Here is an 18852-nt window from a genome sequence, read left to right as displayed (position 1 = left end):
ACATAGACATAGACATAGACAATTACCCACAAAACCCCAATGCCTATGACTGCCTTAAATATGGCTCTCAATCAGAGACAATGAACCACAGCTGCCTCTAATTGAGAACCAATCTAGCAGCCATAGACATAACTAGACAACTACACTAGACACTACAAAAACACATACATCTCCCATGTCAAACCCTGACCAAACTAAAAAACATAAAGAAAACAAAGAATACTAAGGCCAGGCGTGACAGTACCCCCCCCCAAAGGTGCGGACTCACCGCACAAAACTGACATAAAGGGAGGGTCCCATCATGGCGGCGGCTCGGGTGCGGGACGTGCCCCACTCCACCATTGTCAATACCCGCTTTGGTAGCCTCCTCAAATGGCCACCCTCCAAATTAACCCCACTGGATTAGGGCAGCACCGGAATGAGGCAGCAGCTCCGGACTGAGGACGGCAGCTCCGGACTGGCTGACGGCTCTGGCTGGTCATGGCTGGCTGACGGCTCTGGCTGGTCTATGCTGGCTGACGGCTCTGGCTGGTCATGGCTGGCTGACGGCTTCTGGCTGGTCATGGCTGGCTGACGGCTCTGGCTGGTCATGGCTGGCTGACGCTCTGCTGTCATGGTGCTGACGGCTCTGGCTGGTCATGGTGGCTGACGGCTCGGGCTGATCCTGTCTGGCTGACGGCTCGGCTTCCGTCTGCGAAGGCTCGGGCTGATCCTTCTGGCGAAGGCTCGGGCTGATCCTGTCTGGCGGAAGGCTCGGGCTGTCTGTTGCGAAGCTCGGCTGATCCTTCGGCGGAAGGCTCTGGCTGCTCCTGTCTGGAAGCCTCTGCGTCTTCTGCGGAAGCTCTGGCTGTCCTGTCTGCGGAAGGCTCTGGCTGCTCCTGTCTGGCGGAAGCTTTGGCGGCTCCTGTCTGGCGGCGCTGCTCTGTTGCGAACTCGGCGTCTGCTGGCGACGGCTCTGAAGGCTCATGGCAGACGGCGGCTTTGCAGGCTCATGGCAGACGGGCGGCTTTGAAGGCTCAGTCCAGACGGGCAGTTCATGCGGCGCTTGGCAGACGGACAGTTCAGACGCGTTGGGCAGACGGGCAATTCAGGCGCCGTCTGCAGACGGGCAGTTCAGGCGCCGCTGGGCAGACGGCAGTTCACCCTGGCAGCGGCAGTTCAGCGCCGCTGGCAACGGCAGACTCTGGCTGGCTGAGACGCACTATAGGCCTGGTGCGTGGTGCCGGAACTGGAAGTACCGGGCTAAGGGCACGCACCTTCAGGTAGTGCGGGAGCAGCAACACGACACTGGACTCTCAAGCGTACTATAGCTGGTGCGTGGTACCGGAACTGGTGGTACCGGGCTAGAGCACGCACATCAGGGCGAGTCGGGGAGAAGGAACAGTGCGTCAGACTCTGAGACACACAGGAGGCTTGATGCGTGGTCCGGAACTGGAGGCACTGGACTGAGACACGCACCACAGGGAGAGTGTGGAGGAGGAACAGGGCTCTGGACACGGCTCACGCTCAATCTAGCCCGGCCGATACGTGGAGCTGGAATGTACCGAACCGGGCTATGCACGCGTACAGAGACACCATGCGCTCTATTTGTAACACGGTGTCTGCCCTACTCTCGCTCTCCACGGTAAGTACAGGGAGTATCGCAGGTCTCCTACCTGACTTCACCACACTCCCTTTTAGCCCCCCCAAGAATGTTTTGGTTGTACTCGTGGGCTTCCAGCCTTGCTTCCGTGCTGCCTCCTCATATCCCGCCTCTCTGCTTTCCTGCTCCAGCTCATGCTTGGGGCGCATTATCCTGGGTAGCCCAAGGTCCTTACCATCCAATTCGTCCTCCCATGTCCAGAAATCCTGTGTAGGTTCCTGTTGCCGCCTGACACGCCGCTTGGTCCATTCTGGTGGTAATTCTGTCACGATCGTCTTGCGGAGAGAGAGACCAAGGCGCAGCGTGTGAGAAATACATCTTCTGTTTATTTAGAAGAAGAAAAAACGGAACAACAAATAGACGAACGTGAAGCTATAAACGACTAAGTGGCAAAAATGACATTAGACATAGACAATTACCCACAAAACCCCAATGCCTATGACTGCCTTAAATATGGCTCTCAATCAGAGACAATGAACCACAGCTGCCTCTAATTGAGAACCAATCTAGGCAGCCATAGACATAACTAGACAACTACACTAGACACTACAAAAACACATACATTCCCCATGTCACACCCTGACCAAACTAAAAAACATAAAGAAAACAAAGAATACTAAGGCCAGGGCGTGACTGTCTGGGAAAACCTCCCCATAATGTTTGATTGACTGGAATGGGAATATGTCTTACGTGAAAAAACACATTTACATGAATAAGTAGATTAAAGCGGTAAACCTACTCTAAGAGTATGTGTTAGGCTGTTTGAGAGAAGGTTTGAATCCTAATCAAACGATCCAATATGAGTACATCTGTTGTTGAAGTATAGTAGATCAATAAAGTACAAATCAAGCTGCTTATGCTGAAAAGCCTTGTTAGTGCATAAGTCAAATTAGCTTTTGAATTTCCTGTCTTTTTCGGCTTCAAACAAAAGCTAATATTTCACTTAGAACATTGTTTTTTATATTAACACGTACTATGGATCGTGTCCCCACTTAAATATTTGGGTTCTGGATATCTGGATTGACGAAAAGCGATTTTTCAAAAAGCATGTTGATGAGTTGGTTAAGATATTACAAATGTAAATAGACTTCTTCTATATGAACTGGTCCCATCTTTCATTAAATAGCAGAAAACAAATAATTCAGTCCACATTCATTACGGTTATTGACTATGGCGATATCGTCTATCTGAATGCAGCTGCCACTGTATTAACGCCATTGGACGGAGTTTATCATAGTGCATTGTGCTTTTTTACGGGCTCAGCACACCTCATTGCATTTTGTATCAGGAAGCCCTCTTGCATAAACTTCCGCCATAACTTACTTCATTGCTGATCTTCAGACATATAGGTTACCAGACCTAGACTCAGGGATGGCTAACCCTGGAGATCCCTTCAATGTCAACAGAGTTAGGTAAATCTGCTTTTAGTTTTTTTGCGCCTCATGGGGAATGATCTCCAAAACTCCTTAAAGTTGGGGGAGTTGGTCCATAAGGCAATTCAGGTTTATGTTAGATGGCTTGTTTACTGAATAATGTATTTGTTTCATATGATTGTGTTTTCCTTTTTGTGTTTGCTTGTCATGCATTGTGTAATTGATTTGTAAATACTGTAGATATGTATAGTTTAATTGTTGTTTTTTGATGTGTCCATGCAGGGCTCATCTGCGAAAGAGACTATGGTCTCAGCATGACTCCTTGCTTAAAAATGTTCCAAAATTCGTCAAAGCATGTTGCATGATCTGCTTGATTTTGGGTTGTGATATTTGGCCAGCGTGTAAAGGAGTACAGACATAGCTCATCCTAGGGCTGTGTCCAATTTGTCCTGGAGGTCATGCTGTGGGGCTGGCCATAGCTTGAACCCTGCCATGGCTGCTTGCAACTATATTTCTGATTATATATGCAATTCTATGATCCACCCCTTGTATGAGTGTGCTTCCTTCCTGAGCTCGGATATGATTCAGATGAGTCCCTGCAGTGTTCTGATGGTCAGGGGGAGTGTGTGTGTGTGTAAGAGAGAGAAGATGAATGAGTCATCTAATGCAGAGGATTCAAAATTAGTTTTAATAGCCGAGATGCAAGACACACACACAAACACACTCAAACATGCAAACTGAAGTTATACCCAGCACATCACATTTGTGCACAAATAGCCATCTACATAATGACCCACACGCTCATTTAAACTGTCTGTGCTATGTGTTACTATCTATTTTAGGCTGAGTTGATGCGTGTGTGTGCATGCATGCATGTGTGGCGTCAATTGATTTAGTGTCATAGAAGATGTGTGTTACGCTCATTCAGTCACGTATCCAAGTGTAATATGAATTAGAGCTTAAACCACACGCACACACACATCGCTAATACACACTCACACATCCATACATTTCATACTGCAAACACAATTACACACACACACGCTATTAACAAAATTCTCAGTTTCTCTTTTCTCTCTTTCGCTCTCTCTATTTGAGAGGCATGGAATAGAGACAAAACAGAGCCCTCAGCTCCGAAGATAAAAAAAGAGACTTCCTCTGGTGGTTGCTATGGAAACTGTCTCCTCTTTCCATATGAAGGGAGGGCAGCCATTTAAGGTGGCTCACAGACAAGGGGAGAAAATAAGGATATTTAAGGTAGTTCTTTGAAGGGGGAGGGGGAAGCAGTAAATGGTACCCTATATAGCTCTCTCTATATCTAATGGAGTTAATAAATGTGGAAAATGGCAGAGATTCAAGGTGGTTTGATGTAGTCGATGTAATCAATTCAGCCAGAGAATTCTGTGTTTATTTGTTTGTTTATTTGGATCCCCATTAGCTTTTGCAGAGGCAGCAGCTATTCTTCCTGTGGTCCACAAAAAATATATATATACAATGACGAGCAACAAAACACTGGTGCACTGACAGACAACGAATCGGACGCAAAGGATTTACTTCAGACACCGGACAAGACCCAAATCCCAGTCATTCACATGAAGAGGAGATATAGGGGTCGTAGGTCGTGGTGTCTTGTAAGAATCCGAAGGCCAGTGGGTAACCCGCTTCTACTACCAGTCCTATTAGCCAACGTGCAATCATTGGATAATAAACTGGATGAGCTCTGATCAAGACTATCCTACGAATGGGACATTAAGGCGAGCGAGACAACTTCCGGTGAAACTGGAGGGTGCACAATTCAAATAAATAATCATAAAAATGATGGATATTAAACATTTATGTACATATATCTTATATTGGTTTAAAGCTTACATTCTTGTTAATCTAACAGCACTGTCCGATTTACAGTAACCATTACATTGAAAGCATGCCATGCAATTGTTTGAGGATGGCGCCCCACATCAAAATATTTTTCCACCGGCACAGGTTTCATAAATTCACAAATAGCGATTAAATATTCACTTACTATTTGAAAATCTACCTCTGATTTGTCATCCAAAGGGACCCAGCTATAACACGTAGTGTCGTTTTGTTAGATAAAATCCTTCTTTATATCCCAAAAAGTCAGTTTAGTTGGCGCCATCGATTTGAGTAATCCACTTGTTCAGCATGCCAAGATAGGAATCCTAAAATCTACACCTAAACTTTGTTTCAACAAGTCAAATTACATTTCTATTTAATCCTCAGATACCCTCAATGTAATTAAACTATCATATTTCATACGGAAAGAAGTATGTTCAATAGGAAAACGATATTAGCAGGTTTGTGTCCTCTTCATCGTGCGCTCATACACGGATTTCAAGTCTGTGTCCCTGTAGTAAAACTCATATTTCTTACTTGTTTTGGAAGAAACAAGCCTGAAACCTTGAACGAAGACTAATGACACCCAGTGGAAGCCATAGGTATTGCATACTGGAAGATGGATAATTTTCCCCCCCATACGTTCGATTGGAAGACCGTGGGCTCTCAAAAAACAAAATTTCCGGTTGGTTTTTCTTTGAATTTTCTCCTACCATATCTATTGTGTTATAGTCTCCTACATTATTTTAACATTTCTACAAACATCAAAGTGTCTTGTTTCCAATGGTACCAACTATATGCATATCCTGGCTTCAGGGCCTGAGCAACAGGATGTTTACTTTGGTCACGTCAGTCAGCCAGAAATTGAGAAAAAGGACCCTAGCCCTAACATTAGAAACTGTAATATCTTGTGTTTCATSGAGTCATGGCTGAATGACGACATTGATAACATACAGCTGTCTGGTTTTTCCGTGCATCAGCAAAATAGAACAGCTGCCTCCGGTAAGACAAGGGGTGGCGGTCTGTCAATAACAGCTGGTGCACGAAATCTAATATTTGGTCGCCTGAGGTAGAGTATCTCATGATAAGCTGTAGACCACACTATTTAACAAGAGAGTTTTCATATATATTTCTTGTGGCTGTCTATTTACCAAAACAAACTGTTGATGGCACTAAGACTGCAATCAAAAAGCTGTATAAGGCCATAGCAAACAAGAAAATCCTCATCCACTCCTAGTGGCTGGGGACTTTAAAACTTAAGAAGTTTTAACATCCGCTGAAATGTCAGAGCGCGAAATTCAAAAATATTTTTCCGAAATATTTAACTTTCATACATTCACAAGTGCAATGCACCAAATTAAAGCTCAACTTCTTGTTAATCTAGCCATCATGTCCGATTTCAAAAAAGCTTTACAGCAAAAGCACACCATTTGATTATGTTAGGTCAGCGCCAAGTCACAGAAAAACATACAGCCATTTTCCAGCCAAAGAGGGGAGTCACAAAAAGCAGAAATAGTGATCAAATTAAAATTAAATAATCCATAATATTTCAACCGGACAATAACCTTGTCAATATAAAAGGTAAACAAGAAATGCGCTCTCTCTGGATTGCGCATGTAAAAGCTCTGTGATACTGTAGGGTCCAGTCATTCAGAGTGCTCTTACTCCCTCATTTTTCAGAATACAAGCCTAAAACAATTTATAAAAACTGTTGACATCTAGTGGAAGCCCTAGGAAGTGCAATTTGATTCCTAAGTCAATGGATACTGTAATGGCATTGAAGAGAGAACTGCAACAATTAAAAAGTCCTACTTCCTGAATGGATTTTTCTCAGGTTTTCGCCTGCCAAATCAGTTATGTTATACTCACAGACATTATTTTAACAGTTTGGAAACTTTAGTGTTGTCTATCCAATCTACCAATTATATGCATATCCTAGCTTCTGGGCCTGAGTAGCAGGCAGTTTAATTTGGGCACGCTTTTCATCCGGAGGTGAAAATAGTGCCCCCTACCCTGAAGAAGTTAAGGGTCTTACTCACATCAGCTATGAAGAGCGTGATCACAAAATCATACAGAACAGCTGGTGCTCTCATGCATGCTTCAGTGCTGCTTGCCTCGAAGCGCGCATCGAAGTCATTTAGCTCGTCTGGTAGGCTTGTGTCACTGGGCAGCTAGCGGCTGTGCTTCCCTTTGTAGTCCGTAACAGTTTTTCCCTTATTGCCACTTTGTCCCGTATTGAGGCAATGCCCATTTGATTGTTCTTCGGAGGGCATAGCGGGATTCCATATAAGCTTCCGGGTTAGAGACCTGCTCCTTGAAAGCTGCAGCTCTACCCTGTAGCTCAGTGCGGATGTTGCCTGTAATCCATGGCTTCTGGTTGGGGTATACGTGTACGGTCACTGTGGGGACAACGTCATCAATGCACTTATTGATGAAGCCAGTGACTGCCAAAAGCCAGTAAAAATGCAGAGCGCCAAATTCAAATAAATTACTATAAAAATCTAACTTTCATGAAATCACACATGCAATACACAAAATTAAAGCTACACTTTTTGTGAATCCAGCCAACATGTCAGATTTCAAATAGGTTTTTCGGCGAAAGCAAACGATGCTATTATCTGAGGATAGCACCATAGTAAACAAAGAGAGAGAAGCATATTTCAACCCTGCAGGCGCAACACAAAACGCAGAAATAAAAATATAATTCATGCCTTACCTTTGACGAGCTTCTGTTGTTGGCACTCCAAAATGTCCCAAAAACATCACAAATGGTCCTTTTGTTCAATTAATTCCGTGGATATATATCCAAAATGTCAATTTATTTGGCGCGTTTGATCCAGAAAAAAAACGGTTCCAACTTGTGCAACATGACTACAGAATATCTCAAAAGTGACCTGTAAACTTTGCCAAAACATTTCAAACTACTTTTGTAATACAACTTAAGGTATTTTTTAACGTAAGTAATCGATAAAATTGAAGACGGGATGATAAAACAAACTGTAGCTAGCTTTCTGGTCACGCGCCTCTATCTAACAGTACACTTCAAGTTACCCTCGTTCTGGATGGCCGTACTTCTTCATTACACAAAGGAAAAAACCTCAACCAATTTCTAAAGACTGTTGACATCCAGTGGAAGCGGTAGGAACTGCAGAAGGTCAATTAGAAATCTGGATTCCCAATGAAACCCATTGAAAAGAGAGTGACCTCAATTTTTTTTTTTATCTGAATGGTTTGTCCTCGGGGTTTCGCCTGCTAAATAAGTTCTGTTATACTCACAGACATGATTCAAACAGTTTTAGAAACTTCAGAGGGTTTTCTATCCAAATCTACTAATAAGATGCATATATTTTTTTCTGMGGATGAGTAGCTGGCAGTTGAATTTGGGTATGCTTTTCATCTAAACGTGAAAATGCTGCCCCCTATCCCAGAGAAGTGAAACTGCTTTGAAAATTGCAGAAAATTATGTAATGGCTTTAGAAGCTTCTGATAGGCTAATTGACATACTTTGAGTCAATTGGAGGTGTACCTGTGGATGTATTTCAAGGCCTACCTTCAAACTCAGTGCCTCTTTGCTTGACATCATGGCAAAATCAAAAATCAGAAATAGAAAATGTAGACCTCCACAAGCCTGGTTTATCCTTGGGAGCAATTTCCAAACGCCTGAAGGTACCAAGTTTATATGTACAAACAATAGTACGCAGCCAATATTACGCAAGTATAAACACCATGGGACCACACAGCCGTCATACCGCTCAGAAAGGAGACACGTTTTGTCTCCTAGAGATGAACGTACTTTGGTGCGAAAAGTTTAAATCAATCCCAGAACAACAGCAAAGGACCTTGTGAAGATCCTGGAGGAAACAGGTACAAAAGTATCTATATCCACAGTAAAACGAGTCCTACACCATCATTAAGTTTGCAGACGACACAACAGTGGTAGGCCTGATCACCGACAACGACGAGACAGCCTATAGGGAGGAGGTCAGAGACCTGGCCGTGTGGTGCCAGAATAACAAGTATCCCTCAACGTAACCAAGACTAAGGAGATGATTGTGGACCACAGGAAAAGGAGGACCGAGCACGCTCCATTCTCATCGACGAGGCTGTAGTGGAGCAGGTTGAGAGCTTCAAGTTCCTCCGTGTCCACATCAACAACAAACTAGAATGGTCCAAACACACCAAGACAGTCGTGAAGAGGGCACAACAAAGCCTATTCCTCCTCAGGAAACTAAAAAGATTCGGCATGGGTCTTGAGATCCTCAAATGGTTCTACAGCTGCAACATTGAGAGCATCCTGACTGGTTGCATCCCTGCCTGGTACGGCAATTGCTCGGCCTCTGACCGCAAGGCACAGAGGGTAGTGCGTACGGCCCAGTACATCACTGGGGCTAAGCTGCCTGCCATCCAGGACCTCTACACCAGGTGGTGTCAGAGGAAAGCCCTAAAAATTGTCAAAGACCCCAGCCACCCCAGTTATAGACTGTTCTCTCTACTAACGCATGGCAAGCGGTACCGGAGTGCCAAGTCTAGTACAAAAAGGCTTCAACAGTTTTTACCCCCAAGTCAAAAGACTCCAGAACAGGTGATCAAATGGCTACCTGGACTATTTGCATTGTGTGCCCCCCCAACCCCTCTTTTACGCTGCTGCTACTCTGTTTATCATATGCATATTCACTTTAACTATACATTCATGTACATACAGTGGGGAGAACAAGTATTTGATACACTGCCGATTTTGAAGGTTTTCCTACTTACAAAGCATGTAGAGGTCTGTAATTTTTATCATAGGTACACTTCAACTGTGAGAGACGGAATCTAAAACAAATCCAGAAAATCACATTGTATGATTTTTAAGTAATTAATTTGCATTTTATTGCGTGACATAAGTATTTGATCACCTACCAACCAGTAAGAATTCCGGCTCTCACAGACCTGTTAGTTTTTCTTTTAGAAGCCCTCCTTTTCTCCACTCATTACCTGTATTAACTGCACCTGTTTGAACTTGTTACCTGTATAAAAGACACCTGTACACAGACTCAATCAAACAGACTCCAATCTCTCCACAATGGCCAACGACCAGAGAGCTGTTGTAAGGACATCAGGGATAAAATTGTAGACCTGCACAAGGCTGGGATGGGCTACAGGACAATAGGCAAGCAGCTTGGTGAGAAGGCAACAACTGTTTGGCGCAATTTATTAGAAAATGGAAGATGTTCAAGATGACGGTCAATCACCCTCGGTCTGGGGCTCCATGCAAGATCTCACCTCGTGGGGCATCAATGATCATAAGGAAGGTGAGGGATCAGCCACGAACTACACGGCAGGACCTGGTCAATGACATGAAGAGAGCTGGGACCACAGTCTCAAAGAAACCATTGTAACACACTACGCTGTCATGGATTGAAATCCTGCAGCGCACGCAAGGTCCCCTACTCAAGCCAGCGCATGTCAGGCCCGTCTGAAGTTTGCCATATGACCATCTGGATGATCCAGAGGAGAATGGAGAGGTGGGGAGGTCAATGTGGTCTGATGAGACAAATAGAGCTTTTTTGGTCTCAACTCCACTCGCCGTGTTTGGAGGAAGAAGAAGGTTGAGTACAACCCCAAGAACACCCTCCCAACCGTGAAGCATGGAGGTGGAACATAATTCTTTGGGGATGCTTTTCTGCAAAGGGGACAGGACGACTGCACCGTATTGAGGGGAGGATGGTGTGGGCCATGTATCGCGAGATCTTGGCCAAAACCTCCTTCCTCAGTAAGAGCATTGAAGATGGGTCGTGGCTGGATCTTCCAGCATGACAACGACCCGAAACACACAGCCAGGAAACTAAGGAGTGGCTCCGTAAGAAGCATCTCAAGGTCCTGGAGTGGCCTAGCCAGTCTCCAGACCTGACCCCAATGAAAATCTTTGGAGGGAGCTGAACGTCGTATTGCCCAGCGACAGCCCGAAACCTGAAAGGATCTGGAGAAGGTATGTATGGAGGAGTGGGCCAAAATCCCTGCTGCAGTGTGTGCAAACTTGTCAATAACTACAGGAAACGTATGATCTTTGTAATTGCAAACAAGGTTTCTGTACCAAATATTAAGTTCTGCTTTCTGATGTATCAAATACTTATGTCACGCAATAAAATGCAATTAATTACTTAAAAATCATACAATGTGATTTCTGGATTTTGTTTTAGATTCCGTCTCCACAGTTGAAGTGTACCTATGATAAAAATTACAGACCTCTACATGCTTTGTAAGTAGGAAAACCTTCAAAATCGGCAGTGTATCAAATACTTGTTCTCCCCACTGTACATCAATTGGGCCGACCAACTAGTGCTCCCGCACATTGGCTAACCGGGGGCTATCTGCATTGTGTCCCGCCACCCACCCCTGCCAACCCCTCTTTTACGCTACTGCTACTCTCTGTTCATCGTATATGCATAGTCACTTTAACCATATCTATATGTACATACTACCTCAATCAGCCTGACTAACCGGTGTCTGTATGTAGCCTCGCTACTTTTAGAGCCTCGCTACTGTATATAGCCTGTCTTTTTACTGTTGTTTTTATTTCTTTCCTTACCTATTGTTCACCTAACACCTTTTTTTGCACTATTGGTTTGAGCCTGTAAGTAAGCATTAAGGTCAACACCTGTTGAATTCGGTGCACGTGACAAAAAAAACTTTGATTTGATATATCGACATAACCTGAAAGGCCGCTCAGCAAGGAAGAAGCCACTGCTCCAAAACTGCCATAAAAAAAGCCAGACTATGGTTTACAACTGCACATGGGGACAAAGATCGTACTTTTTTGGAGAAATGTCCTCTGGTCTGATGAATCGAAAATAGAATTGTTTGGCCATAATGACCATCATTATGTTTGGAGGAAAAAGAGGAACGATTGCAAGCCGAAGAACACCATCCCAACCGTGAAGCACGGAGTCGGCAGCATCATGTGGTGGGGGTGCTTCACTGCAGGAGGGACTGGTGCACTTCACAAAATAGATGGCATCATGAGGGTGTAAAATTATGTGGATATATTGAAGCAACATCTCAAGATATCAGTCAGGAAGTTAAAGCTTGGTCGCAAATGGGTCTTCCAAATGGACAATGACACTAAGCATACTTCCAAAGTTGTGGCAAAATGGCTTAAGGACAACAAAGTCAAGGTATTGGAGTGGCCATCACAAAGCCCTGACCTTAATCCCATAGAAAATTTGTGGGCAGAACTGAAAAAGTGTGTGCGAGCAAGGAGGCCTACAAACCTGACTCAGTTCCACCAGCTATATCAGGAGGAATGGGCCAAAATTCACCCAACTTATTGTGGGAAGCTTGTGGAAGGCTACCCGAAACGTTTGACCCAAGTTAAACAATTTAAAGGCAATGCTACCAAATACTAACTGAGTGTATGTAAACGTCTGACCCACTGGGAATGTGATTTACGAAATTAAAGCTGAAATAAATCCTCTATTTAGTGGTTAGAGCATTGGACTAGTAACCGAAAGGTTGCAAGATCAAATCCCTGAGCTGACAAAGTACAAATATGTCGATCTGCCCCTGAACAAGGCAGTAAACGCACTGTTCCTAGGCAGTCATTGAAAATAAGAATTTGTTCTTAACTGACTTGCCTAGTTAAATAAAGGTAAAATAAATCATCAAGGACCTCAGCCACCCAAACCACTGCCTTTTCTCCCTGCTTCCGACACTCAGATGCAGGCAGTGTAGGAGTATCATGGCAAAACTGTCAGACTGGCCAATAGCAACTACCCCCAGAACATCAACCACTAGGCAGCTACCTGCTTCTCCTGCCCCCTGGACTTCCTACTCCCCCTGGAATTCCTACCGCCCCCTTATGAATATTCTAGCTCCCACAACAAACATTTATCCTGCCCCCATGCCCCAGTGGACATTTAGCAGTGTTGCAGCTGTATCTACTGCATATATATTTTACCTTTATTTAACTAGGCAAGTCAGTTAAGAACAAATTCTAATTTACAATGATGGCCTACCAGGGAACAGTGGGTTAACTGCCTTGTTCAGGGGCAGAACGACTGATTTTTACCTTGTCAGCGCAGGGATTCGATCCAGCAACCTTTCGGTTACTGGCCCAACGCTCTAATCACTGGGCTACCTGCCACCCTAATAATTAATATATATATATAGACACACACATACACACACAACCGTTCAAAAATGTTTTTTTGTCCATTTAAAGTAACATCTATTTGATCCGAAATACAGTGTAGACCTTGTTAATGTTGTGAATGACTATTTTATGGAATATCTACATAGGCGTACAGAGGCACATTATCAGCAACCATCACTCCTGTGTTCCAATGGCACGTGTTAGCTAATCCAGCTACAATAGTCATTTACAACATTAACAATGTCTACACTGTATTTCAGATCAATTTGATGTCATTTTAATGGAAAAAAATATTTCCTTTTCTTTCAAAACAAGGACATTTCTCAGTGACCCTAAACTTTTGAACGGTAGTGTCTATATATATATATATATATGTTATTATTTTTTTAATTATTATTGTTTCATTCACCTCTCACTTACCTCCCTGCTGTTCCCTTATGGACATTCTACCCATTTTGTTTTCATTTAACTATTCGCTCAATCCAGTACCTGGAAAAGGGGCCTTGAATGTGGGCATATTCCTGCCAAATCGTTCCTTCGCTCTTTCTTTAAAAAAAATGTTCCCTCCTTCCTAATACACTATTTCTTTCTTCCTTCTGTCCAGAGCTGCCATATGGCTGGGAGAAGATTGATGACCCTATCTATGGCAGTTACTACGTAGAGTAAGTCCTCCCCGCAAACAAAGAACATTTCCAGGACATTAGCTAACCTTCTCATTAACTTCTAATCAGGTTTTGATCTAACATTCCACCAACATTCAGATAATTTTTTCTGCTAACAAAATGCTGTTTCTAAGGACATTCCTAGGACGTTAGCTAACATTCCCATTAAGTTCAAATTCTGTTGTGGTTTAACTGTAGAATGATACAGTAAAATTTCACCATCATTCAAATAATGTTTCTGCTAACAAAATGTGGTTTCTAAGAACATTCCCAGGACATTAGCTAACATTTCCATTAGGTTCAGGTCTAACATTAGCATGATAATATTCAACAAATATTTAAAGAACATTCAACAATGTTGTTCTAAGAAAATGTCTTAATTAGTTACACTGTAAAGGGGGTACTAGTGGCAAGTAAGTTTATTTTTGTATTTTTTTTGTATAGAATTTTTACTCCTTTTTCCCCAATTTCGTGATATCCAATTGGTAGTTAGCCTTGTCCCATCGCTGCAACTCCCGTACGGACTCGGGAGAGGCGAAGGTCGAGAGCCATGCGTCCTCCGAAACACAGCTCTGGTAACACTGCTCGCTTAACCCGGAAGCCAGCCGCACCAATGTGTCGGAGGAAACACTGTACAACTGGCGACCGAAGTCAGCGTGCATGCGTCCAGCCCGCCATAGAGTAGCTAGAGCACGATAGGACAAGGACATCCTGACACAGCCTGAGATCTAACCCTGGTCTGTAGTGACGCCTCTAGCTCTGCGATGCAGTGCCTTAGACCGCTGCGCCACTCGGGAGGCCACTAGTGGCAAGTAGGTTATTGTAATATTCACAGTTACTTATTTGCCACTAGCTACTTGTAAGTTACTATAATATCAGATCAACTGACTGTACTAAATGTACTGTAAAAAATGCAATGCTACTATAATGCTAAATTAATACATTAAGGAGACTGTTTGTTTTACTGTAATTAAATGGGATTGTTGCAAGCTGGTTGGTTGCTAGGTAAAGTGTTTACATACAGTACCATTCAAAATACAGCTTTTTTTTCACCGCTCACATTTTCCCACAATGCAGCATCATTTACAGATGCTGCAGTGTAATCCTTTCACAGTATTCTACTGTTTATAATAGACACATTTACTGTAGAAATTAAAATTTTCCATTAGAGTGTACTACAATAGCTACTGTTGGGTATCCACAGACTTAGTACAAAATCCTAACATGACACTTTCACCTCAATCATGCATTGGTTTCAATTTTAGCTATGTTCACCGATATCACATTAGCTGTGTGTTAGTCAATGTGTATCTGTATCCCGTGAAGAAGAGAACCCAAAACCCACTGATGCTGCTGGATTTCACTGTCATAGTCCTATTCCCTGCAGCCACATCAACAGAAGGACACAGTTTGAGAACCCCGTCCTGGAGGCAAAGAGACGACTGGAGCAGCAGCAGCAGATGCAGAGCCAGGGACTGTCAGCTCTGCCCTTACCTAATATTTACAGAGGTACAGCCACACCTCTATACTTGTATGAGTTACTTGATGTGGAATAGAGTTCCATGTAGCCATGGGCTCTATGTAGTACTGTGCTCTGTTCTGGACTCGGGACTGTGAAGAGACCTCTGGTGGCATGTCTTGTGGGGTATGCATGGGTGTCTGAGCTGTGTGCTAGTCGTTTAAACAAGTAGGGATGAAGGTCAATCTGTCCTCTACTTTGAGCCAGGAGAGATTGACATGTATTTTATTAATGTTAGCTCACCGTGTACACTTAAGGAGCCAGCCCTGCTGCCCTGTTCTGGTCCAATTGTAAAGTTTCTAAGGCTCTCTTTGTGGCACGTGACCAATATAGCCAAGGACTGTCAACTCTGCCCTTACCCGGTATTCAGAGGAAAATATATACACACAGTGTCAGCCCAGACCACTGCATACAAAAAACGACTTACCCTTCTTATCGCTCCTTACACTGAGTGTAAAAAACCTTAAGAACACTTGGTCTTTCCATGACATAAACCGACCAGGTGAATCCAGGTGAAAGCTATGATCCCTTGTTGATGTTAGTTGATGAATCCACTTCAATCAGTGTAGATAGATGGGAGGAGAGAGGTTAAATAAGGATTTTTAAGCATTGGGACAATTGAGATATGGATTGTGTATGGGCAAGACAAAATATTTAAGTGCCTTTGAATGGGGTATGGTAGTAGGTTCCAGACGCACTGAATTGTGTCAAGAACTGCAATGCCGCTGGGTTTTTCACGCTCAACAGTTTCCCGTATGTATCAAGAAATGTCCACCACCCAAAGGACATCCAGCCAACTTGTCAGAACTGTGGGAAGCATTGGAGTCAACATGGACCAGCATCCCTGTGGAACGCTTTCGACACCTTGTAGAGTCCATGCCCTGATGAATTGAGGATGTTCTGATGCCAAAAGGGGCAGGTGCAACTCAATATTAGGAAGGTATTTAATTTTTTTGTACACTCAGTGTATAATCGACACAGGCATAACATGGTCCTCAGTTGGTAAGAGCGTCACGCTAGCAATTCTAAGGATGTGGGTTCAATTCCCACAGAGATCACATTAAAATATTATAAAATGTGTACACACTGGATAAAATCATGTCCTAAATGGCATATATTACATACAGACACTAATTATAGTGAACGCTGTTATAATGATAAAGTTGTCCTGCATGGACGTAACACCGCCAACTCTAGTCCACATGTAATCCCCAGTCCAGGCTGACCATTTCTGATTTGTCTCTCCTCCATTTTTTTATCCCTCTATATCCTACGTTCTTAACAAAAAATATATTCTTAAAAGTGTGATTATTCTAGTGCATTTAACTAGCTTACTCTAATCTCACCCTCCCACTCTCCAGAGAAGCCCCAGTTCACAAGGGACCCCACACAGCTGAAGGGCTCTTTCTTGTCAACGGCTCTCCAGAAGAGCAACATGGGATTTGGCTTCACCATCATTGGAGGGGACGAGCCAGATGAGTTCCTGCAGGTCAAGAGTGTCATACCTGAGGGCCCAGCCGCACAGGATGGGAAGATGGACACAGGTACTGTACAGGAACAAACCACACACAGACACACACACGTCCCCAGGATGCAGTGTACATTTTTTTATTTGAAGTTGTGTCAACTTTGAAAAAAAAATCAAGGCATCCAGCTGCAATACAATTTCTAGATCCCTCAACTTTGGGGCAGAAAAGTTCTGAGTTGATTCAACTGAGTCAAAAATGTGTACACTGAGTTGACTCAACTAAGTCAACATTTGTCAAAGTTGAGTAAACAAAATAATTATATTGCATGTCGTTGCCTTGATTTTTTAAGTAGACTTAAATTTGTATTGAAGTCCTCTCAACTTAACTTAGTGATCCCTTCGCGCGCCAATCCCGTTAACGGGATTGATTAGACAACACCCAGTGAAATAGCAGCGCGCCAAATTCAAAAACAGAAATACTCATAATAATTCATGAATCATGCAAGTGTTATACATCGGTTTAAAGATTAACTTCTTGTTAATCCAGCCAGTGTCAAATTTCAAAAAAACTATACGGCAAAATCAAACCATGCTTTTATCTGAGGACAGCATCCCATCAAACAATCACATGAAAATCACATTTTAACCCTCCAGGCGCGACACAAAAGTCAGAAATAACGATATAATTCATGACTTACCTTTGAAGATCTTGTTCTGTTGGCACTCCAATATGTCCATTAAACATCACAAATGGTCCTTTTGTTCGATAAATTCTGTCGTTATATCTCCAAAATGTCAATTTATGTGGCACGTTTGATCCAGAAAAACACCGGTTCCAACTCGCTCAACATGACTACAAAGTATCTAATATAGTTACCTGTAAACTTGATCCAAACATTTCAAACAACTTTCCTAATCCAACTTCAGGTATTTTTAAACGTAAATAATCAATCAAATTTAAGACGGGATAAACTGTGTTCAATACCGGATGAAAACAAAGTGGAGCGAGCTTTCAGGTCGCGTGCCCCAACCACAACAGTACACTAGACTCGACCTTCGTTCTGAACAGCCCTACTTCTTCATTTCTCAAAGGAAAAACATCAACCAATTTCTAAAAACTGTTGACATCTAGTGGAAGCGATAGGAACTGCAATCAAGTGCCTTAGAAATCTAGATCCACATAGAAATATATTGAAAAGAGAGTGACCCCTCCCCCCAAAAAAATCCTGGATGGTTTGTCCTCAGGGTTTCTCCTGACAAATAAGTTCTGTTATACACAGACATAATTTTAACAGTTTTAGAAACTTCAGAGTGTTTACTATCCAACCAATTATATGCATATCAGACAGTTTACTTTGGGCACACTTTTCATCCGGACGTGAAAATAGTGCCCCCTAGCCTTAAGAAGTTTTAACAATGTAAGGATAGCATCACCTTAACTATTTAACAATGTAAGGATACCATCCATATCACAGTCCAGCGACAGTCAACACCTTAACCATTACGCCAAGAGATCTGAAGTTGGTTAAACTGTATTATAAACTGGGTGGTTCAAGCACTGAATGCTGATTGCCATGGTATATCAGACCATATACCATGGGTATGACAAAACACTTATTTTTATTGCTCTAATTACATTAGTAACCAGTTTATAATAGCAATATTGCACCTCAGGGGTTTGTGGTATATGGTCAATATACCATGGCTAAGGGCCGCGATGCATCGTACCTAAGAACAGGCCTTAGCCGTGGTATATTGGCCATATACCACACCCCCTCATGCCGTATTGCTTAAATATAACATCAACTCGGCTGTCATATATTTTTTATTTTGGTTCAAAATAGTATGTTAATGCTGTATTTAGAGTCCCATGTAGGGCTGTTACGGTGACCGCATTTACCACCACACCGGCAGTCAGGAGTCATGTCCGCAGTCAAATTCCATGTGACCGTTGAGTTACAATAAGTAGGCTTCTCCAAAACACTGCTTTGATGCCTCTGATGGTCATTAGTAGCCATACCAAACTTGCTAAACAGCCAGTTGCTAATGGCCGTTATGCAGCATTCTATTGTCCCTCTAATCACTCTGGCATCAATGCAAACAACAATCAAAAATCAACACTTCATGAGAGCCCTGGCATTCAGAGTTTGAGCGGAATAGGATCACCTGTTGCGCAGTGAGAGCCAGCTACTCATAG

At 43.0% G+C, this 18852-nt stretch overlaps 2 protein-coding genes across 2 annotated transcripts in view; both read left to right on the top strand.

Moving 5' to 3' along the window:
* LOC111973858 (transcription initiation factor TFIID subunit 4-like) overlaps positions 1-18852 on the top strand; it is a 747250-nt gene that overhangs the window by 499536 nt on the left and 228862 nt on the right. The window lies entirely within an intron of this gene.
* The window catches only part of LOC139028760 (membrane-associated guanylate kinase, WW and PDZ domain-containing protein 2-like), a 122023-nt gene that overhangs the window by 79663 nt on the left and 23508 nt on the right, over positions 1-18852 (top strand). Inside the window, exons 6-8 of the mRNA XM_070446850.1 lie at positions 13611-13668; positions 15056-15177; positions 16549-16731. Of these exons, the coding sequence (XP_070302951.1) occupies positions 13611-13668; positions 15056-15177; positions 16549-16731 (363 nt within the window). The remainder of the gene's footprint in view (positions 1-13610; positions 13669-15055; positions 15178-16548; positions 16732-18852) is intronic.

The sequence above is a fragment of the Salvelinus sp. IW2-2015 genome, linkage group LG15 (genome assembly GCF_002910315.2).
Source record: "Salvelinus sp. IW2-2015 linkage group LG15, ASM291031v2, whole genome shotgun sequence".
Lineage (NCBI taxonomy): Eukaryota > Metazoa > Chordata > Actinopteri > Salmoniformes > Salmonidae > Salvelinus > Salvelinus sp. IW2-2015.
This window is presented reverse-complemented; position numbering and strand designations above follow the sequence as displayed.